The sequence below is a fragment of the Streptopelia decaocto genome (assembly GCF_964273445.1).
Source record: "Streptopelia decaocto genome assembly, chromosome: 3".
Classification (NCBI taxonomy): Eukaryota; Metazoa; Chordata; class Aves; order Columbiformes; family Columbidae; genus Streptopelia; species Streptopelia decaocto.
In genome coordinates, this window is record NC_138656.1 from 105,894,404 (window position 1) to 105,918,449 (window position 24,046).

The window sequence follows — 24,046 nt, forward strand, 5'->3', positions numbered from 1 at the left end:
AAGGAGCTCTGAGCAGTGCTGCGATCTGGCCATCCCCAGAGGCACCGAGAACTCCGAAGCCTTGAGGAACCCATGTGCAGGTGGCCCAGCTTGGCAGCAGAGGTCAGAGCAGAGACCTCCAGTGCTCCCTGTCACCCCAAATCATCCTGCGACCACATCCCAACACAGCTGCTGTGTGGCCAGCTCAGAGCTGCTTGTGCAAGCACAGAATGTATAAACCATGTACATACCGTAACACAGTATATTTCCTAAGATGTCAGACTGACAGGGCCCCAGGGAGCCACAGTAACCGAGGACAAGCCCAGGAGAGCACGTGTGGCAGCCCCGGCACGTGGTGTCCTGGCCCAGAGCCCCCCAGCCTGCGCTCCCCACACAGTCCTGCCCTGGCTTCCTGCTGAGCACCCCCTGGCTGCCCCATGGCTTGCCTATGTTTTTAAATATTTCAATTAATTACCAGCTTCTCAAGTTCAGGAACTATTTTACCTTACTCAAATAGTTTATTTAAAAATATATATATAATATTCTCCAATTCAGAAAAGGATAGAACTTCCCACAATGTAACATTTTTTTATATATATATAAAATATTTATGCATTCAGTGAATGGAAACAGTTTTACTGTATACATTTTTAATGTTGTACTCTATGCACATCTGCATTACCTAAAAATATACCGTACTCTAAATCAAAACAAGCAGGGAAGAAACACTGTAGCTGTGCGCTGGGTTATAACACCTCACAGAAATGATATGAGAGTTTTTGTTTTGAATTTAAGAACTCACCAACAGCATTTTACTTTGCGATAAACAGAAGACTGAATACATTCCGGCTCTGTTAAACTGAACTGTAGCAGAAGTTACAAAATGTAAATATATTTATTCATTTTCAGTATTTCAGTGTTTCCAAGTCCACCTTTCATGATAGTGTTAAATAAATCATGGTCCTATCCTTCCAAACATTTCAACACTCTTTAAAAAACAAAAACAAACAAACAAAATTTTAAAGTGAAATGTCCTCCTTCATTGAAGTGTTAGATCATATTTTAAATTACTGCACTCCCACACAATATTTTTTATATATATATATTTTAAATATATATATATTTATATATATAAAGAGACCAAATAGGAGACTACATTTTTTACTGTCAATATGTTTAACATCGCATACTGTAGTTGTATAAAACATGCATTTTCTGGGATAATTATGAACACATCATGAATGAGCCCACATAAATTATAGTTTTTGTACAACTCCAAGTTTAAAAAAAGAAGTGAGATTAAGCGCCTCTGAGGCCCTTTCTTCCCAGCTATCAGTTCTCCAAACACACTACTGAAATATTTATCTATGCCTACAGCTATGTGCTAGAGAACCAGATTTAAAATTTTAAAATACATCTACAGTATGTTTCAGATTTCTTAATGTTTGTGACAGTCCTTGGATATTGTGTTGTGAAATGTAAAAATAGTCACAGATTAGGTTTTTTTTCTTCAGAAATAAAAAACACATCAAGGAGAGTACGCAAAAACAAGGCAAAATGAAGTTTCATAGCACTTAATGAGGGTTAATATAAGTCAATAACTAATATTGAGGTTTGTAAAAAGGGCTGGATGAGCAGTTACATGTACAAGCGAATGGTCTGGTAATTCCCATGGTAACAGACATTGTTTCCGTAACCAACACCTCTCCACCCTTGAAACCAGTCGATATACATTCAAAATAGGCTGACATTGATATACTTATTAGGTGTAAAAATAGTGCACTATTTTTTCTGCCACAAAGCAAAATTGCATCCTAAGAGCTGGTAAACCTTCTTTTTTCCTTAAATAGAATGGGCAAAAAACTTGGAAAAAAAATTAAATTAAGGCAATTAGACAGGTAAAACAGGACTGCCCATGATGACGGAGCTGGAACTAGTATATACTTCAAACTTATACTGGCTGCTGAACACTGACATGCAGCTTCTGATAGACGCGTATGAATGATATAAACTTCAACATTATGGCTTTATACAAGTGCATAGTTGCAACTGCAATAAGTAACGGTATCTGATTAATAAGCATAAAAAAATAAAGTGGAAAGATTTTTAAAACCCTCTTGCAGTATTACAGTACAATATATATACACAGTATAATGGTCACTTCTTACAGATGCAGTCTATATCACTGTGGCGGATCTTCCTCCTGTTCTTCTTGCAGACATGCTGGTGGCATCCTTACGAAAGCTGAAAAGTCAGTTTCTTCCATTTTAACATTCATCCCTCTCGATCCTTTTATGAAATGTAGTGTATGTGTCTTGCCAAGAAAGCTTTTGTGTAACAGACTTCAAAAGGTTATCTAACATATCCTTTTACTATTTACCAACCATTCCTCACTTGATCAGTCACTCAGGAGAATACAGGAAAACCCTCAGAGATTAGTAATTTATATTGCAGCAAAAATGTAAACCTCTGATATATATAGCACAATCTCTCAGGAAAATATATATCTTTAATATATTTTGGGATATGTTTCAGTCTTGCTGTAACAGGAAGAAAATTATCACCTTGAATTGTGTCTGCATTCACGGAAAGCAGTTAGCTGAAAAAGAAGCAGGAAGTTTGGTCAGTAAATGCAACAAATGTAAATCTGACAAAAATATACTTCCTCAAAGTCTTGACTTAAGCTGGGCTCATCAGCACACTTGGGAGAAACATCACTCCTCTATATCCAACAGCATCATTACTTAAGTATAGTACATCCTTACGCATTATGATCCCAGATCAGTTAAACCCCCTTGTAATATATGAGGGTAAAGTACAATACACACAAGGTAATAGTCACTTCTGAAACATTAGTAACTTGTAAGCTTTTAATACATAAAGATGCAATATATTTAAGTAAGGTAATGCTTGTTACTGTAAACACTCGGCCAGTTAAATTCTCCACGAGCTGGTATCTCAGTGACCGGAGCGCATGGCTGAGGTCACAGCCCTGGTGCTACTGTCATCACCCCTTCTGTAAGGCTGAGACATGCCTTACATACTATTTGAAATAATTATTCAAAATTTAACATTTCGTGTTTTTTTTTTTTTTTTTTTTCTGTGTAAACATAACACTGCATCAACATGTGAAATGATTAAACATGGAGAACTATAAAACAGTTATGACTACTCCCAGTACGTTCACACTGAATAGGTAAGCGAGCCATGGGACAAATGAGGTCAATAAAGCGGCCGCATCTTTTCTACAGCGGTCAGGGAAACCATGTCACAGAAATGCAAAGCTCATTTGCTGTAGTTCTCAAAGGCGTGGTTAGGTACCCAAAAAGCACAGCACTGCAAAGGAAAGCCAAGTCAAATCCACTTCATAACACAGGTAGAAAAGCAAAATGCAGAACACCAGCGATTTCATGTCTGCTAGCCAAAGACCAGTCATTTTGTGTTAAATGTTTCAAAATGAAAAGTATTTGTGAATACCAAAACTATTCCAGTTAAACATCCACCTGCTACAATCTCCCTTTTAGCCTTCCAAAATTATCTGCAGACATTAGCAGTATTAGCACTACAGATGAGCAACTACTCTGGCAGCAACAGATACTTTTTGGGGGGGCAGGCAGACATGAATCTTTTTAAAAAGATCTAAAATTAGAAAGATAAAAACACTGATAAAGGCAATAACTTTGTTTTAATGAAAATAACAACTCTAAAAAATTCATCAACATCATTAACAGAATCTCATTTTTACTGTTTAAAATATTAAAATGAGATCTTGCATTTTCTCTGCTTTGAGAAACAAAATCCAACATCGCATGCTGTATTCAAAGGCAAACAAATCCATTCCTCTCTATTTAGATTTACCCCTTATACTTCTTCAGAAATCAAAAACATCGTCATCATCATCATCATCATCATCAATATCATCAACATCATCAAAAGACCAATCCCAGTCCTTAAATGCCAGATCAAGTAATCTGCAACAGGAGGGTTTGATGTTTAATGTGTGTTCACACTTCTATAAAAGACGTCAAAATTCCATTTATTATCACTAAACCTTTTTAAGTAAAAGACTCCTCTGTTATGGTGGGTGGGGTCCTTCCTTTGCCTATCATGGAACATGAAGATTCAGTCAGTGTTCAGGTAAGCCAGGAATATTACATTCATTGGAAATTTATCTCACAAACCATTCCATTCTATAGAACACTTACCATACTGATTTTTCCTCTCAAAATTTCAGTAGAAAATACCAACATGTAAATTTCATAAAATTAGGTGCCTGCCGTATTGGTGCTGTTTTGTTGACTGAGGTGCAGTTTTATGCTCTCCCACTATCCCTTTCCAGACAATAACACAAAGCTAACAATTTCTCCAGTAAAATCACATCATTTTGGTTGGTGAACAGAACATCAAATAAAATAACGCTGTCTGTATTTACAAACAAATAAAGTAGGATTTTACTCTATCCCAAATACAGTGGGATTACACTATCCAGCTATCCTATAGCTCGTTACTTAAAGCTCAGCCATGCCAAAAGAGCAGATACATCACTTTGTTCTCTAGGCATTGCTGCCTGCGCTCCTTCTATGGTCAATATAGAACAAAGCAAGCCAGGCAAACCTTGTCAGCAAATGAGTCAATTTTACCTATTTTAGGCATTTATTTGGGGGTGGGATGAATCATTCGCTAGAAGCATTCATCTCTTTCTGTTGTTATCGCAGGATCTTAGACAAGTAACTAACGAAGTACTAACTTCTCAATTGCTACAGCTACAAGAAATGAAGCCCAGCCTGGTCATCTCTCCAGTGAGCTCAATGAATTTTAAATAGGAATATTTGTCAAGCATAAGAAACAGAGACAGAAACCTAACAGAGTGTTCAGTGTGTTTTTGGTAAAACATGCTACAGTGTTTAATACAGTTAATCACATGCTTTAAACAAAATGAGTTTCAGTGTTTCTTTTGGTTTTTAGGTTTTAAAGTTTTCACACTTTTAAATGTGATATATCCCCGAAAAGGCTCAACATTCATTTACTATATGAACTAAGGCTATTGCAACTTCTAACACTTTAACATTTATTAGGCATTAAAATATATTTAAGTTGATTTTTTTTTCAACTTGGAATTATCCTTTCGGCACAATCCAGCTGAATGGATAAGTAGAAATTGTACAGTCTGTATCAAAAACTGCTTTGCCCTTACCTAGATAATCACAAAGAACAACAGCCATGAAAACCTTGGAGAAACAATCACTGTGTGAAGTTCCTCACAGGGACAGCATTTACAGGACAATGCAGGTTGGAATGGACCTCAGGAGGTCTCTAAGCCCGACCTCCCATTCAAAGCAGGGGCAGCTACAAGGCCAGCCCACGCTGCTCAAGGCTTTGTCCTGTCAGGTCTTGAAAGCCTCCAGAGACAGATATGCTAGAAAAGGAGAGATTCAGGCTAGACATGAGGAAGAAACGTTTTACAATGAGAGTGGTAAAACACTGGCCCAGGTTGCCCAGAGAGGTGGTCAATGCCCCCATCCCTGGAAACATTCAAGGCCAGGCTGGACAGGGCTCTGAGCAACCTGATCTAGTTGCAGATGTCCCTGCTCATTGCAGGGGGGTTGAACTAGATGACCTTTGAGGGTCCCTTCCAACCCAAACTATTCTATGATTCTGTGGAGCCCCCCCAGCCTCAGCAGCCTGCCTCCCTGCCCAGCTGTCTGCCATTGGCTTTTCATTTTCTCCAGCTGGAATCTCTTTTGGTTCAATCAGCCCCTGGTTTCCCACCATCCCACCATGCAGCACTGAAGATCCTGGCTCCATCTTCTCAATAACCTCCCCACAGGCAAGGGAGGCTGCTCTGATACCCTGCTGGAGCTTCCTTCATCCAGGCTGAACAAGCCTGGCTCCCTCAAGCCTCCGCTCTGACCACCCTGGTGGCCTCCGCTGGACTTGCCCTGGTTTGTCGATGTCTGGCTTGAATCTGGGGGCCCAAAGGCGGAGGTAGGATCTCGCTGTAGACCCAGGAGTGACCAGAGGGGACACCTCTGTCCTCAGCCCTCTGGGTGCAGTCCCAGAGCTGCCTCATCTCCGGCTTCTCAACAGACACTCAGTCCCCATCTCACTGGCAACTACATCTTCATTCTTAATAAATTTCGTAACAGAAAATTAATTATTCCCCTTGCACAAAAGCCTCACAGAAGCACCAGTCAGATATAAATTTGCCACAGCAATTACAGTAATTTATAAGTACGTGGTTTCTTAATTAAGAGTTTAAATCCATAAAAATTTCCACTGGTTTGACAGACCTGCATTAATAAGGTAACAGGTGACATGACCTCACAGAACTCCACTTTTCCATCTAGTAGGTACATTTGCAAAGCTAACTTGGAAAGTTTAACTGAAAAAATAAAATGGCTTACACACAAAAATATTCACCCTCCTCCCTCCTACCACCATTATAAAATATACAGATAGAGAAAAAACACATCCAAGACTGATTTGTAGTGGAGGATGATCACAACTAAAAAGAATGGCAAGAGTAAACACTAAGTTATGAAAGCATTTTGTAAAAAAGGTCATGAAGATTGAAAGAAGGGTGTAAGAAGGAAAGAAATTATTTTCAGAACACCTAAGAGTAGCTGTGGAAAAAGAATCAGGATTTATAATATAACCTTTTCTGTCAACAATAAGAAACAGAATAACCCTACTGAATTAGACTGTAAACACTATGCGAAAGAAAAGCATTCTACTTGTCCCCCAAGTTGTCATAAATGTTTCTTCAATTCATGTTTCAATCCAATCATGGATATTTTGGTTAGTTTTGTACAAAGAAACTCTTCGATAATCAGTCCCTAAGAAGTGATTAAAAAACTTTTTGCCTTCATGTTTATAATAAAAAAATCTAATCATTTAAAACCCAAATTATGAGATCTTTCTTTTATATGTATAAAGTAAATCACCAAAAATTAGACTGTATGCAAGTTAGAGGGAAAGTGAAATTAAGTTACTTTCACTATGCATTTCCACACATTAAAATACCAGCATTTTTTTAGGATCTAACTCTTTACAGCATAAGGCTGTTTTGTGCTAACAGCGGTATCACCATCAGATCACACGTACACTGCGCTCCCCACTCCAACTCTGGCCACTCACCCAACCCAGTTTTCCAGCAGCCAGCTCAGGCACTGGCAGCAGCCCGGTCACAGACCCGAGGTCACGGTGCCACCTGCCACTGCCAAATTATTAATATCTCTCTGGGGAAAAATGTGAAGCCTTTGCTGAACTGCCTGTTGCTGCTGGAACACTGCAACAAGAACGACTCCGACTAAACTTTTTACAGGCTGCCCACAACCGTGCACTGATATAACCAAGTACAGCCAGTACTCCAGGTGACGGAAAATGCAAACTGAAAAAATCCAGAAATTGTGTACTGTGCAGCACGTAAGCACTACCCGCAGAATGTTATCACTTCCACAATACAGTATGGGATTTTGCTCCTTAAAATTGACCCAGTACTGTTCTTTGTTTTGTCATTTTTTCCACAAATCAGAGGAACTTGATAAGACTCTTCTTTTAGGAATCACAGCCTGAGTCCTAGGCTACCGAATAAAGAACTGAAACCAATCCTCTCACCCCTTGGTAAGTGCTCCAGCTACCTGACCAAATGGGGATCCCCCGCCTTCCCGCTCTCTTGCACAAAGCGTGAGAGCTGCTCAGACAGGTGCTACCGCTGCAGCAAGGGGCTCCACCCAGGAACCCGCATGGGCAGAGACACAAAAGTGAGAGCCATGTGAACAAGCTTTTCACTGTAGATGTCCAAGAACATGCTGTATGCTCCTTTTCTACACCAGGACGACATGAATCCTGAAAACAACTCTTCCTAAACATCAACTGTAAACGGAGTTAGACACAGATACACACATTTGACGAGATGAAACACACTCTCAAATACAAATCCACAAACAGGTGTCTAACCTTAGAGCAGGGCAGGAATTCAAACACATGCCACAAAACCAAGCAATAAAAAATGAAAGACACATTGTCTTTTGCTGTGTGTAAGGCCTTCTAGATTGCTTTTGAAGGCACCTATTCTCTCCAAGGTTCATTAGAACCACAAGCACCTAACTTCATTGCTCAACTTCAAATCCTGTAGTGGCCATCTTGAAAATTGTTAAACCTTTTTTTCTTTAAATCTTCACATCCCTCTGACTGACTCTTTGCCTCGTTAAACCCCATCTTCCCTTCCAGATGCCAGATCACAGGAACTATTCGGCTACAGATGAACACTGCAAGTTCTGCCTGTTACATCTAAGAGCAATAAGATACATTTTCAGTATGGCAAGGATAACTAACAGGTAAAGCAAGGTCCCTTAAACAAGGGAACAAACATAGTGGCTCTTAACTTAATTGAGGTTTATAGAAGATAACATGCTAGTTAACACGTCAGTAGTCAACAATGTTTGTGGTCAATTGTCCTTATCAACATATACAACATTCATAGTAGCAAAATGTTTTAAACAAACTAAATAGCAGCTCTGTGTCACCTCGGTTTGTTTGGAGGAAGCTGTCGACTTGGTCGTCTGATGGACTGGTTTGGCTGTACCTTCATGGAAGTTCTGGGAGAAGATCGAGCAAAGGGGTCTGGTGCTGGAGGCTTCTTGGGTATTTTTTTCACCAGTCGGCTTACCCATTTTTGCTGTTCTTCCGTAGAATTAGCTAACAGTAGTAAATTCTTTGCCGTTGAAATATCATAGTACACTGTAACAAGAGTTTTTGAAATAAAAATGAAGACTGTTAATATTCTAAACATGTTCCCACATCACAAATTAGTTGTCAGGTTACCATACTCTCACAGTCAACACAAAGAGAAATTAGCAGAGAAAACAAAAGCGAAGTGAACCAGGTTTTGCTGCTGGCAGGGCCTCATCCTTACATTTAGAGCTCAGTGCACTATGGAGGATACACACTCACACAGAAAAGAATGAGGAAAGACAGAAAGGTGCGCCTGAGCCCAAAAATCTATGTAACCTGAGTCACAAGGAATAAACTTCACTGAATGTCATTTATTTCATAACATGCACTAATGCTACCATTTCACTTAGCAGTGCAGCAGCCTTCCAACCGCCACATTCAGAAAGATTCTGACAGCTACATACTAATAAAAGAAAAACCTTCCTGCTTATCTTTAGTTCATATCAGATCATTACTAGAATCCTCTGATCTATTAGAATGCCTTGTGACTCTGGCAACCATATGAATATATGCATATATGAATATAAGTGTATTCAAATACTTGCTATTTACCTTTGCAAGGTGCTATAATCTCTTCCTTTTTATCCATGTGATCTTTGTGACATTTGATATGGCAACGGCGACATTCTAGAGCAGGAGGAGGTTTAAACATATGCCACAGCGGCTTCATGCAAGCTTCACAATTGGTTGGAAAGTGATAAAGAGTAGGTATAAACTCATGTCCTTTGTGACAAATGTAATTAGACTTCTCTCCCATAGGCTCCACAGGAAATTCCTGTTCCTTTTTGCTCTCTCCTTCATTAGCATATAGAATCTAGAATCAAAGCATAATACTCTCAGATGACAAATGTAAATTCAGACTAATTATCTAAGTATAAAAATTGAAGAATTACACTGGAACTGATTTTTTTCAAGAATTTTTTAGTAAATATTTCATTAGACAAAGTTATGAAAATATTTTTGACAATGTGTGAAATACCACGTTTGTTACACTAGAAACATTTATTAGTGAATACCTGGAATATCCTAGGAATTTCCTTGGAATCTGCTCTGTACACATCAGTCTGAGTGACTGGTCGGACATGGAAGAGTTTGCTACAGGAAATTATTTCAAAAAGGACAAAAATTAATGTTACCAAAATGATAAATTGACATATTAAGTTAGGATACAACATACCACATAAGACTTAGAGCCATTAAAGATCTGTTAGTATAACTTCCTAATCACTTGATTAAAGTCCTGTCTTTCAATCTGGCGCATGAACTTCCAAAACCCTAAATAAAAAGACATCACAAAGTACCCAGCTGTATTTGCAAAAAAAAATGACAGCACTGAAAAACCAACATCACCTGACTCTTAACGATTGCCTGTAGCTTTCTAACACACTTTCTCTCCCCACGCGCTAACCTCTAAAAATCCACATTCTATATTTATTAAGAAAATACATTAGTTAACTATACAACCCACCTGCAAGGACGTACTGTAAGTGCAAATGTACAAACACCGAAAATTATAGCTTATCTGCTACAGTTTCCTGAACGTTTTTTGCTACACTGGGCAGGTGGCGTAGGTCTGGCTGAGCCGGTGGAAGCCGTTTGGTGACACCAGAGCCAGCACCACACCACAGCCGCACCTCTGCTTACAGCAAACGCGGTTCTTTGTCACGATGGAGACCTAAGCTCCCACCTCTGTAGTTCTGATTAGAAAAGGACGTCCCATTTGACGTTGTGCTCCCAGACTGCTCGTCCAAACACATTTTGTTTAAGTCTTTCTGACAAAATTCACCTACAAATCAGAGGACGAATTGCACGAGATATTACTTACTCTATATCCAATACCATATAGGGATTAGATTGTTCTTTATCTTGTTCGCTGTCATAGAACAGGATCTTCTTACTGCTTACAATTACATACTGTTAGGAGACAGAAAAGGATAAAATGTACATTTTAATCCAGCTCATCACACATGTCAAAAGACATCGCAGCAATTACTGCAGATGTCACAGCAGTATTATTCTGTAATTTTATTAAACGGTAACTAAATGGACAATAGCAGTACTGTACGAGTCCATGATTTGCCAATAAATTAATGGCACGACAAACAAATTTCTGCTTACCCGATAAATCAATTTATATTTTCAAATTAATTTAAACAGATTTAAATATATATGGAGAGATAAAAATTAAAGTCTGGAAGAATGTAACAAGCTTTTCATTTCTGTTTTACTGATTTAATTTTCACTTGTACTGGTGGCAAAAGTAACTGTCATCTTAGGATGCTTATTTTATGTGTGCAGTTCACAACTAATACAGCTCACACTCACAAAGGTCATTGTTGTACCAACCAGGATTTCTAGCAACTTTAATAAAAAGCTAATTACCTAGAAGACCTCCTGTTGCCAGAGTTTTGTCCAGAATGAACAGTTAGACTGAGCAGTAAGTGAACTGGTATGAAACTGTGTATGTTACAATGTGGGCTAAGACCCACTAAAGAGGCTCCTGAAAAGCAGTAAAGTGAAGGCTGCACAAGGCACACGTGTAGTTCTTAGTTTTATTTCCTAAATAATTTGTCAAGGGCATCTGCTTCCAGAATCCGCTAAATTCCTTCTGCGTAATACTGCTGGGAATGCCTATGGCTGAATTTACAAACCTTTGAAGACCATGAACAGCTGTTCTCACCTCTGGCTGGACAAAGAAGGGTCTTCACCTATTACAATCGTCTTAATCTGTTCCTCTCAGACATAGTTATACCAGCTAACATATTATATTTTATACACTTAAGTAAATGAAGGAAGTTTAAAACACATTAAACAAGATCATGAATTTGGTTTTCTTACCTTTTTAACCCAGCCAAATTTTTTAGTGTTATTCCTAACAGGCAATGATAGCCAGCCTTCCAATCTTGATTCTGAAAAAAAGGTATATACTTAAGAACATAAATATTCTCTGAAGCATTGCTTTTGAGTTATTCAAGATCAATAATAAAGCAACAGAGCAAACATGAGAACACTAACTACTTACAAGATCTTGTAGACCTTGCAGTAAATGTTCAGGAATAAATTAAATCGTGTATTCCTGAATACAGCCAATAACCAACAATGCAATTACAAAACACTAGTAGGCATAGGGAAGAAGGGGAAGAGCAAACTTGCAATTACAGCACACGCAATCCCTTTAGTAATTTCTTCAAGACTTAAAATGCTTCTGTCTATCAACCTTTACCTTTTAAAACAGCATCTGAAGGTATTAGTACAGACCACACAACATCTGGTTCAAGACAAAAAAAGGCAAACTGCCAGTACAAATAACCTATACCCTCTATGCACCAGGTAAAATTTCATAAGTTTAGTATTTTAAGTTGTATTTTTTGCTCTGTAATTTTTTTTTTCTAATTCTGCCTAAATCTCCTAGGCTTTCTGATACAAATTAAGTCATTTTTGGCTACTCGTCAGGCCTTCCCTAAATTCAGCTGCCCTTTCACACACTTGCAATATTCTATATTACACTGGTACATTAGTCAGATGTGATTTATCAACAGTATTAACAGCTCAGCTGTTGTTTGACAGACACATTTCAGTAGTAACCAAAAGCTCAGCAGCTCACACTTTCCTAGTGTTTGGTAACACAAAGACTTTGATTCTATTTCTATAGCTGCACTTAGTATCAAGCATTTCTTTCCCCTATGTTTTGTTAAAAGGAACTACTCAATTGCAATAATATTTTCCTAATGAGTTTCCCACCCTAGCAGAGGAGTTGGACTCGACGATGCCTGTGGGTCCCTTCCAACTCAGGACACTCTATGATTCTATGAGACAACCTCCAAGTCAAAAATACTGAAGCCTTAAGTATTAGCAAACACAAACCCATGGAAGGAGCACAAACATGCTTCAAAATTGCAAAAGCTATTTTCTTTCTCATTTGCAGGCTCCTGCCCATGTTAAACATAGCGTGACAAATAGTTATTAGATATTCATAGAATTCTCATTTTGTCTAGAGAGACTTGAAGCAAGGTTATTTATTCAAATATGCTCTCTCCTCAAGGTTTATTGCTCTGTAATCACTGCTGTTGACACATTTTAATGTACATATCAAATACATGAAGTATTTCTCTCCAGCAGGGGGATTGGACTAGATGATCTTTTGAGGTCCCTTCCAATCCCAAACATACTGTGATACTGTGAATGCACATTTTGCCTCATACCTGCCACTTTAAATTGTTCCTTTCATCTACACCTGACACAAAGGGTAGCGAGCATAATGCTGATGCAAAAAATCCTTCCCCACATCTAGAAAGTATCTGTAGTTTGTTAATGGTGTGAAAAAATGCATTAATTTATTTCCTATTTTTCTCTGTAGTCTCCAATATTATTCAATGAAATTGGAAAAAAATTAGAGGTGTCTATTCTATACTAACAGATCAGAGAAAGGGCCGAATATTTCAAAATTTTCACAGTACGTGCTTTTAAGCACTAGTAGGGAAAAAACCCAACAAAACACAATCATCATACCTCAAATCTGTTGTAATCATGTTAGTAAAAAGTCCTAGCTTAGGTATGATTTTTACTTCAGTACAAAATAAAACCATGCAGATACCACAACAGCAGCTAACAAGGAAAATACCATGTACTTAACAATTCTTTTATCAGAAGCCTCACAGAAAACCCAGAGAATGATAAAAATAGAGGAAACACATTATTCTTTAGTCTGATGAAGTAATGTCAATATCCCAAAACAAGTTCTGCTTTCAGTGGAAAAGTTTACGCTCTTTAAAGGAATCTCAAGTGAAATACAAAAATTTGACTGTAATTAAAAAACCCATCTCTAAGATTTAGCAGAAGTTTTGTTCAGCACAGTCTATGTAGTAGTCATACAAAATGAAAATAAAATTAGTAAAATAAAGCTCTGTTTTACCAGAGCCATACAATTCAATTATATGCTTTATGTATCTGGAAAGAGAACAAATTTTGCTTGCCTTACTGTACAAGAATCAAATATAAGATTCAAATTAAGGCAAAACAAAGTAATACTCAGAGGACAATTTCTGCAAGCAAGTAATGTAAATTTACATTATGAGGAGGCAGATGTCTCCACATTTCACTTAAACATTTGACGTTTTGGTACCAGTATCTTAGGGTCACGCAGACAGCTGCAGGTACTGGCTAGAGGCTACCTTGAAAACAAGGCCATAAGGCTTACTTATTCAATGCTTTAATAAAAACAGTGGTTTTATAAATGGCAGCAAGCATCTGTAAGCATTTAGAGAAAACAAGCCAGTTATTTGTTCATGCAAAGTTTTTCATGTCTTTGCTGGCAAGGTTTACTGCCACTGCAGTGTGTTTACTGCCAGATTTGTCTTTTGTTTAATAATATATTAATAGTGTTAGTTTTGAAAAAGAGCAAAGGGACACAGTAAGAACAAACCAAACAGTTCTCTGGGGTATCACCTGTGCTATCAACTTCTGTAGGGCTGTGGGAACAAGACAAAGGTTCTTCCTCTGAGTCAGAATCAGAATCGAGAAGCATGCGAGAACTGGAAGGCTTAGTGGCAATACTGACAGAGGTGGAAGAGTGCTTGTAGGTAAAAGACATGGATTCCATAGTGTGGGATTGAGTGATATGGACTAAACATAAAGCATAAAGGAGGAAAAAGGTAGAAAAGAAGTCAAAATAGAATCTCTAAGAAGAGAGTATTAGTTTTACATTTCATCACATAACACAGTAACTGCAAAGTAACCGTGACAATGAAGTGGAAAAAAATTTAGTTTTAATGGGGTACAACGGAATTTTAAAAATAAATTTCTTTAAATAGATGTGAGAAGTATGACTACAGACAGATCTAGTTAGTAGGTGGATAGTGATCGCTATCAAAGCATTGATAACATGGTAGAAAAACATGAAGATGAAAAGCCACAGAATCATCAGAGAGTTAATTAAATACTTCAGCTTCTATGGTAAAACACTGATATAAAACCAATTAATGTAGAAATATTAACAAAATTAACATACCAGGGAATCCATCATCTGTCTCAGCATCTCCCGGTCCGCTGCCTATGCTGCTGTTGTCTAGACCGATGTGTAACGACTGGAGCTGTGAACGAAGCTGTTCAATGTCACTGTCTTTGCTGTCCAGAGTCATCTGGAGTTCAATCCGTATCTGACTCTCTTCTGCTATTTGCTGTAAGGAGAAGTGACAAGATTTCTTATTATCACAATACTCAGTTAGTCAGAGAAAATAAGTAGAAAATTACGCAGACTTTGCAGCCAGTCTCTCTATATATACACTTTCGGTCATGGGAAATTCACAAATAGACTGTATATGCTACCTTAAAGCCTGTATCAATTCAATGAGAAATACAGAAAACACTATCAGTGTTTAAATTGCAAAAGGATCTTACTGCCTGCATTTCATTGATTTCCTTCTGGTATTTGATCATCATCTGGGTTAACTTTTCTCGTTCAGACTTCAGTTCCATATGCAGTTTCCTATTTTCCTTTTCCTTCCGCCGTACATCAGTGTCAGCTCCACGTTTGACTGGACCCTTCCGGTTCATGATCTCAGCCAATTTATTCACAGCCTTCCCATGGCGAAGAAAAAAAAAGACAAAAACCACACGAATAAATACACAGTTATATTGTGATGAAAGAGTCCTCTCTCCTATCAACAGCCAGACATTTTTAATCCAACTGAACTAAGAGCCCTGCGTATCTAGTACTATAAAGTTGCTTTAATTCAATGTATTACTCAAAATTGAAAATAAGGTAATGATGTCATTTTCGCCTTAAGCAAGCATTTGCTTTGAACACTTCTATTCATTTAAATATTCTCTTCCATTTCCATTAGCTAGTCCCAAAATGTATCTTTGGAATAAAATGTCATTGTTCTAAAAACCAATCTGGATTAAAATCAGAAATATAATGTTTTATGGAATATAAATATAAGAGGAATATATATCAAGATGGAAACTGGCACGATGTGAATTCACATGACTGAAAAGAAAATTTTTTGCTGGAGAACTGCAAGTGGATTAGGAGTTACTTTACAATGAATCATGAGGATGCAGTCTCACTACACTGAAGGTCGACTTAGTAGAAGAAAAAAAAAAGACCCATGTTTTTTGTTTCAGAAGCAAAAAAGAATAAAGTGTTCATGGTATACATAGACAGTTTACCATAGAAAGTTTTCTATTAAAAGTTACCTGATTTATGAACACTATCTCTTCATTCATTTAGACACATTTGCTTACCTGCGTCTTCAATGTTCTTTCATTCAACAACTGTTTCTCAAACTGTGCTTTAATATTTCCTACATTTGCTTCTTCTTCCTTTAGTTTCGTAATTTCTGTAGCAAAGTAATAGAAAAAAAAATCTATGAAAGCTCATTACAAAATAAAGTACTATTAAAGAAAACTGCTTTCAAATAAAATTACATTTGGTTCAGAGAATACATACGTTCTTGCGCTTCCTTCAGTTTATTGTTTAGTTCTTCTTTCTCATTAGCAAGATTAGCCACATCACTAGTTAGTGTCCTGTTTGCTTCCTCCAGCTACAAAACAAAAAGCGTACACAACTATGTAACAAAAGACATTTGGCATATGAAAGCACTACAGGACAGAAGGAAATGCTTCAGAGTGAAACCAGGAGAAGGGTAAGGGGACTTGCTGTAAGAGGGGTAGGTACACAGAATAAAGAATTGTCAGAGAGATGCATGGAAGAAACATCAGATTTTATTTCATTCACAGAAAATAAATATTTGTAAAATATAAGCTACGCTTGTGTATCACTGACCTCTGAGTTTGCTAAATAACAATGTATAACTCAAACTGCAGATGAAACTCAAGCCTGTGTAAACCTCTACCAAAATGACAATTCATATTACTCACAGAGGCTATGGTGGCATCTTTCTCAGTAAGTTCCTGTTTATGCCTGGCCATCATCTCTTTAATCTCCAGCTCTTTCATAATCTTCTCTTTTTCCAAATCAGAGTACTGTTCTTCAGCAATGGAACGTGCAAGTTGTTCCGAATCTGCTTTTGTCAAAGTAATCTCTAGTTGAGCAGCCAAGGAATCCCTGCAAATTATTGGCATATACTATTAGTTCTACTAACTTAAAAAATGGGAGGTTAGGGCAAGGGTGGGGTGTGTGTGTTAAAAAACAAAAAAAACATCAACAAAAAATCCCACCAAGACAACAAAAAAAACCCCCAAACCACAACAAAACAAGAACAAAAAACCACCTTCCTTGTCTTCTACATGTTTGTCCAACTAGTAAAAACCCACCTCTCATCCTGTAACTCTTGTATCTTTTGCTGCATTTCTTTACAGAGTTTGGTCTTTTCCTCACATTCTTCTTTAAGTTCTCGAACTTGCGTCTTGTACAGAGTCTAGAATTTAAAGTTGTGAAAAGGACATGAGTTGCATATTGTAGCTTGAAGGTGCACAAAAAAATCATACGAGATGACACTGCGTACAATTCTTTAACCACACACTCAATTAGAGTATAATTGTGCAATGGCTTCCCTAAATTTAACTCATCATCATACCCAAAATGTTTTGGTTAACTTGTATGTTTGTGAATAGATAGATGTATGATATATATTTTATATGTTTTTAAACATACTGCTAAAGACACTCTCAATGTGAGATTCATTATTTGATAGAAAATCAGAAGTATCAGAAGCAAGGAGAAGATCACTATTTTTCTCTACTATTTTAAATCTTTGTCTAACGTAGGTAGTATATAGAATTTAGACTTTAACCATATAAATCCATAAAAACAATATGCCAGTTATAAAGCAAAAAGAAGTATAGGAGGAGGGGAAAAAAGATTAGAAAAGCATTTGAAATTCAAGATTGTTTTGAAATGGATACAGATCTAGAGCTACAAAGGAAATGAAAGAAAAAATATATTGCTCTGTACACTCAAGCGACTGAATACAAGTGACATGACAGACAGCTGCAGGTGGATTGACGGCGGGGCTTTGAATACAGCCTGTCTCTTTCTGGCCCATCCACAGCAGTCAATTGATCTCAAATCTCCCTTTCTCTCCTTGCACACGTGCATGTTTTTGATCCACTAGAACTTCAGATAGTCCTTCTCCTCCTGCTGTAAATACCACAGTAAAATCTTAAGTTTCCTTAAATTGTAAGCAAGCCTTTTGGCCTTTACCTGCAGTGTGACTTGCTGTGCACTGTTAAAATAAATTAACCTTCATATGCTAGTGATGGTTTCTAAGTACAATTCATATTTATTCTGTTGTACTTTATCACAACAAAGCAAAATCTCCCAATGACCTCTACCAAGTTCAGCTGTAATGCAAAAATTTCCTTCCAAACCTTAAATGCACATTTTGTCACATTGTGTGATTCTGAGAATACAGCTCTTCTCCTCCAGACAGCATGGAAGAGATGCTGAATGCAAAGGGCTTGAAACATGCAGAAGATAATTTACGCTGTGGAAGCGAAGGAATGAATTGCTTGACTCCTCCCTCTCTCTAAACTGTTTGGGATTCCCTTCCAAAGCTGGGACATTTCTTAGCACGAGCTCTTTCCCACTGCTCAGTGATCAAGAATAAGGAGTCATGACAAGGCTGCAGATAAGACTGAAGACAGGAATAAGAAAACAATTAGCTTTAAGTCAGAGATGTGAGACATCTGACACCTGAGGAGGAAGAAGAAAAGCTAACATTGTATTTTAGTAAATGGATTAGTATATAAAAAAAAAAAGAAGCATAAAACACACCGAGAAGTACTGTTCAGCTTCAAGTTGGTCTTGAAGCTCTTTCATTTGTCCATCTGCATCTTGACGTTCCCTAGGAAGGAATTACATTCTTTAAAATAAAAGATATGAAGATATTCCAAAGAAGTAAACAGAAGAGGGAGTATTTGCACTCTTAAGATCTCCAGTCATTTCCTGATCAAAGTGTGGCTGGCAGTTAAACCTGCGGCTTTCTCTGGGTTTCTCTCCCTTTCACCTGCAGAGCTGAGAATGCTACACTCACAGAGCTCAGTTTAATCCTGTTCACAAGCCAACTTCAGCAGTGTCACACACTTCAACTGGTACAAGTCACTGAGAGAATCTTACTTCCATGTAAAACATCACTGATCTGACAGATTGCTTTAGGTCTGTGAAAGTATGTCTGTATTCTTTGACACGCACCACTTATTAAATTCATGTGTTATTAAAACAGCTCAAAGTCAGTTCCATAACAAAGCGCAGTTGTGTGGCAGGAAGGATTTCTGCCAGTGTGTCACATCACAGCAACTGTCACGTGTAGTCCTAATCTCAGTGAGTAATTGCATCTTTGCAGACAGCCAAGGCAAAGCACAAGGCGATAAACCATCAGAAGTCACAAGAGAGCTAAGAATGAGGTATGTCTGATATATGCACAAAACTTGTTTTTTCAGTCACAGAGAGCTGTGTAAAATTTCATTTATGTATTTATGAGCAACTGCAAATATTGCTTCTAAGACGCTGAAGAACTGCTGGGGTTTAATACAACTCCTGTTTGAAGGCCCAACAGATGTGTTTAAACATCCGTAGTACTGGATATTTCCAATAGGTACGTTTACAGCTCTGTATTAGCATTACTGTCCAACTCTAACAACCACTCTTGGACTAATGCTGCCAGTAACTTTCTTCCTCACTGAAGTCCTAAGTTATTTTTAAAATAAGTGTTACTTTAAATAAGTGTTTCTCTGAATTCCTTGCACTCTGGTGTTTAAGCTGCACTTCTTGAGGTTTTTTTGTGTCAGATTTTTCAGGCAGTGAACATCTTCTACCGTACATCTACACATTGCTAAATCACTAGGGCAAACCTCCAACCTCACTGTAATTATTTTAAACTACAATTCAGTTGTGCACTGTAGAATAGCATATTCAGTGCAGCAAATTTTAAAAATTAATATGGCTCCCACTTTTTGCCAAAAAACAATTACAAATCAGTTAACATTATTAAAAAAAAAAAAAAAAAAAATCAAGAGCAACTCTGCATACTTGCGGAGTTCATTATTTTGTTTTTCCAGACTTAATTTGATTTCCTGAAGGTGGTTATTCTCCTGTTTTAGCTGCTTCTCAGACATTTTCAAAGTGTTGACCTGTTGCGTTTGCATCTTGAGGTCATTTTGAGTGAGACAACGCTTTTGTGTTTCTTGCTCTATTTTTAATGTCAAGTTTTTTACCTGAAAAATAAACAGAGACCTGTGAATTTTACAGATCTACACAGGAAAGTGACATTTAAACAGTCTCTCTTACTGACTTCCTCTACATTTTTGTACAACATGCTCCCATCTTTTTATGGACAAAGCTGTTTCCTGAATGAAGGCATCAGCACGCAATAAATATGCTAGTTTTTCCCTGTCAATCTCACAGCATTTCACATTCCAGAAACTTTTTAAGCACAGTAATGCCAAAATAGTTCAGAAAAATGAAACTACACCCAGTATACTTTTTAAAGGTCCAAATACAGAGAAGGAAAAGTTGCCGCCATTTTCATTCACAAACGTTCCTAAATAGAGCTATGATAGGGAAAATATTAGGACATTGAAAACCGGGTTCCACTCAAGACTCCTTTTGTCATTGTTCCTTACATCTTCATTTAGTATATCCTTTTGCCTGAGAAGCTCATTGATTTTCTGTTGTGATTGTTTGAGATCACAATCCAACATGGAGCGCTGCTTTTCAGCTTCTAACAACCGATTTTCTACTTTTTGCTTTAAAGCTCTCTCTTCCAAAAGTTTCTTCTCCATTTCTGTGAAGCAAGAGATTTAAGATGTCAGTCAGTGTAAAGCAGGGGATTTTTAGAGGGCATGGGGAGGAGGAGGTCTACCCCATATTAACAATAAACATGGTTAACCTTTTAACACTGAAGAGAAAGACTGCTGAAAAGTGATTTATTAAAATTTTCACAGTAAACCCAATCCCAGAGGACGCTTTTACAAGCATTCCTGACAGACAGCTATTTCCCACTTCTGAGTTTCAAGATAACTTCCAGTTTATCTGCACACATCTGAGACAGATAAAAAGGTGGATTTAAAAAAATGTTCCATGTAAATCTACTGAAGTGACTACGGAAATGTAGCAAAGGCTTTGCCATTTCTAGCTCTATCTGGTCTACATATTTACACTGTTAAGTGGCTGACCTATATTTTATTTCGGAAGACACAAAAAGAAACGAGTACACTAAGTATATAACACAGGGGAATCAAGGAAAAAAGCCTACACTTAGGCTTCCACTAAAATTAAAAGATTATGTTATCTACTTTGTATCACTTACACCAAACGGTGATGTCAAATACATACCTTTCATGGCTTCTGACTTTGCCTCCTCAATAGATTCATAGATCTTATTTTTGTCTGCTAATCGTGCTTTTGTGGCTTTATGTTCAGCTTCTTCTTGTTCGAGGTTCTGCTGCATAACTTTGAATTTATATGTCATATCTATTTCCATGTTGCTCTTTTCCTGTTAAAGGAAAACATTGAATTAAACATTAAACACATCAGGTTAAAGACAAAATTTCAAACAAGAGTAACATGCTGCTGGGAAGTTCACTGAGAGCAGAAGAGAGAGCTCAGACTCTAAGGAGCTGAGAAGTCTTTTCTACATACATTTTCCTACAGATGGCAAAGTGCTCCAAAAATGCACAATGACATCCCCAGTTGCAAACAATTATGGAATTACTGCCTGAACAACCAACATTCTGTAAGAAGAACGTCTCAAGGAGTAAGTTTATTGAAGAATTTTTTCAACACATTTGTTTCAATGACAAATTTGTCGAAAAAAATATTAACAGAAGCTGTTTTACTTTTAGCAATATTGAGAGCTTAAAAAAAAACACTAAGCAGATGAAATGAAATGTTACAACTGCACTATTAAGCTACTCATTGGAGTATCATTATTATGTATTTTAGAAGTATAATGTATTATAAGGGAAATGATGAGTTTTTTGATGCTTCTCAAATTGGAAAAAAAATCAAAGAAAAAGAAAAAACACTGAAAACAAGGCTTACTTTTTGCATAGATTTTTGTCTCTATGTTTCAAGTAATAATAGTGCAAATTCAAAAATTCTGTAAGAATGTAACACCAATGCTCACTAAGAAATGCTGTTACCTTTTCTAAATCTGTAAGTTTTTCCTGCAGTTGTCTTTTCTCCATTTCCAGTTTGGCTAATGCACTCTTTCCATTTTTCACTTCTTCTTCCAGGCTAGATATTCGACCTAAAAATGATCAAAACACCAATGAGGCTGGGCAGTGTGTGAGTAAAAAGAAAGTGTACTATATCCACTCAGAGGTAACATTTTTCACATGTAATAGCTTCTAATTCTGACTTTTAAGGGTGATTTTAAAAGTTATCAATAACATTTTATAAATGTTCGCTCTTAAATGTGTGTCCACACTTACATAACATTGACATAGACCAGCATACTAATCCAGTCACAATTTGAAGCTAAAATAACATCACTAAAACCTATTTTTATTTCTGAAATGAGAAGCAAGCTTTACTTCAGATTTGTGGGAATACCTTGTAAATCACTGATAATCTCTGATCCATGACTTCGATCTCTCCTTTCTGATTCTAGAGCTGACTGAAGATTGAGAAAGTCCTTCTCCAGCTTGAGTTTCGCATTCTCTAGCAGGCAGTTCTTATCTTGTAGTTCTCTGTTATTGGCTTCCAGCTGCTGGATTTGCTTGGTGCTTTCTGTCTGGTTCTTCCTCAACCTGGCTGCCGTATCAGACTCTGACCGCAGTGACGAATTGGCTTCATCCAACTAAGGATTGATAAAAACATACTTCAGAAACAACTGAAATATAACAACTTCCATTTCTACGACAGAATACTAGATTTTATGGATTAAATAAATAAAAAGGAGTATATTTTAAGATTACTTTTGAAGACCAATATATGACAAAAAAGAACAACTTTTAATACTCCATTACACATTTCAATTCCCTCCTAGCAAAGTCTGGTACTTCGAACAGCTGTTATTTTAAAATACACATATATAAAGATGGCATGCCTGTCTTTGTAGTTGATTGATTTTCTCATTGGATATTTGAGAGTTCTGATTCCTCTTTTTTAAATCTTCAAGCTGGTCTTTCAAGCTGTTAACTGTAACAAAAAAACAATGCAAGATTGTTAACCACTGTCATAAAAAGTATCAATTTGAAATACAATTCATTTATTTTATCCTTGAAAAACCCACATCATACCAGAACCCTTCAAGCATGTTTCAACATACCCTCATTTTCCAAATTGCGTTTCTTATCTGCTTCATGTTCTGCTTTTCTCTGGTATTCTGTATTCTTGTGCTGAAGAAGAGCCTTCTCTCTCTCTAACTGTCTGAGTGCAGACTCTACGTTCTTCCTTGAAGATATCTGGATATATTTAAAAAAATCCCACACCACTATTACATATAGAAAATTGATACTCTTTAAATGATAAAAAGATAGCTCAAGCATTCAGTTTAGTTTGCACTGGAGAAGGACATGCTGTATTTCCCTGCAGCAAACACAGTGTTACCAGAACTTGTGGTCACATCCAGCCCAGGATGACCACGGCCAAGAGCTTTTACAACTTAAACACTGATCATTTGGATTTGATGGATCAGTTAAACCTGCTCAGCAGCCACTCTGGGAGCGCAAAAACATACATGCAAGGTAAAGGTCTTGACATGCACCTGGACGAGCAATACATTAAGCTGTACACGTCCACCAAAAGAGATGACTAATCTGGAGTAGCACTAAGGTGCAAATTTGAGCAAGAAATCAGGTCCTTGTACCGACACTGTGAGAACAGTGCAAAGACCAGCAGCCCTTCTCTTCCAGCAACGTGACTCTCACATCTTCCATTTTTAGAATAATCTATGGGATATTGATATCCAGCTGGCCTCCAAATAAAAAACATGGTAAAAAACAAATGCTGAAAGTTGTAGTGCAGAAATCATAACGAAAATACTTTAGCAGTGACAACAATTTCATGCTTGTGAATATCAAGAAATTAACTGGTAATTCTTGCTATAAAAACACAGTTACTCAAAAGTAATTTGCTGTTTCCTAAGGAAAAAGCCACACACAAACATTAAAGTTCTAAATCCAATAAGAAATAACTTACCTCTTCATCGAGCTCTTTCACTGTCTTCTCTAAACGAGTGCTAGTAGACCTGAAGAGTTTTGAAAAACATTTTTAAAACCTGCTGATTATACAGACATTACCATGTTTAGATGTGACTCATTTATTTTATGTAAAATGCTCTATTTTCAGCAATCACATGAAATTTCAAGAACTCGGGAAACCACTCAAACAATGCAGAGATTCTTATGCAGGCTTAAGGCA

General features: G+C 37.2%; 1 protein-coding gene across 3 annotated transcripts in view; it reads right to left on the minus strand.

The window, feature by feature from the left end:
• Positions 1 to 477: 477 nt before the first annotated feature.
• Positions 478 to 24,046, minus strand: part of ROCK2 (Rho associated coiled-coil containing protein kinase 2) — a 102,992-nt gene continuing 79,423 nt past the window's right edge. The window contains exons 12-34 of one of the 3 annotated variants that reach the window (XM_082047780.1): positions 23,825 to 23,873; positions 22,953 to 23,088; positions 22,731 to 22,822; positions 22,235 to 22,481; positions 21,823 to 21,929; positions 21,014 to 21,173; positions 20,302 to 20,462; positions 19,709 to 19,893; positions 18,455 to 18,524; positions 16,993 to 17,096; positions 16,597 to 16,783; positions 16,166 to 16,259; positions 15,961 to 16,055; positions 15,112 to 15,291; positions 14,723 to 14,891; positions 14,161 to 14,337; positions 11,554 to 11,624; positions 10,541 to 10,629; positions 9,732 to 9,810; positions 9,268 to 9,529; positions 8,508 to 8,721; positions 3,838 to 3,950; positions 478 to 2,578 (exon numbers count right to left, since the gene is read on the minus strand). In XM_082047780.1, coding sequence (XP_081903906.1) covers positions 3,851 to 3,950; positions 8,508 to 8,721; positions 9,268 to 9,529; positions 9,732 to 9,810; positions 10,541 to 10,629; positions 11,554 to 11,624; positions 14,161 to 14,337; positions 14,723 to 14,891; positions 15,112 to 15,291; positions 15,961 to 16,055; positions 16,166 to 16,259; positions 16,597 to 16,783; positions 16,993 to 17,096; positions 18,455 to 18,524; positions 19,709 to 19,893; positions 20,302 to 20,462; positions 21,014 to 21,173; positions 21,823 to 21,929; positions 22,235 to 22,481; positions 22,731 to 22,822; positions 22,953 to 23,088; positions 23,825 to 23,873 — 3,028 coding nt within the window. In that variant the 3' untranslated portion in view covers positions 478 to 2,578; positions 3,838 to 3,850. The remainder of the gene's footprint in view (positions 2,579 to 3,837; positions 3,951 to 8,507; positions 8,722 to 9,267; positions 9,530 to 9,731; positions 9,811 to 10,540; positions 10,630 to 11,553; positions 11,625 to 14,160; positions 14,338 to 14,722; positions 14,892 to 15,111; positions 15,292 to 15,960; positions 16,056 to 16,165; positions 16,260 to 16,596; positions 16,784 to 16,992; positions 17,097 to 18,454; positions 18,525 to 19,708; positions 19,894 to 20,301; positions 20,463 to 21,013; positions 21,174 to 21,822; positions 21,930 to 22,234; positions 22,482 to 22,730; positions 22,823 to 22,952; positions 23,089 to 23,824; positions 23,874 to 24,046) is intronic. The other 2 variants (XM_082047781.1, XM_082047782.1) reach the window with 2 other exon arrangements.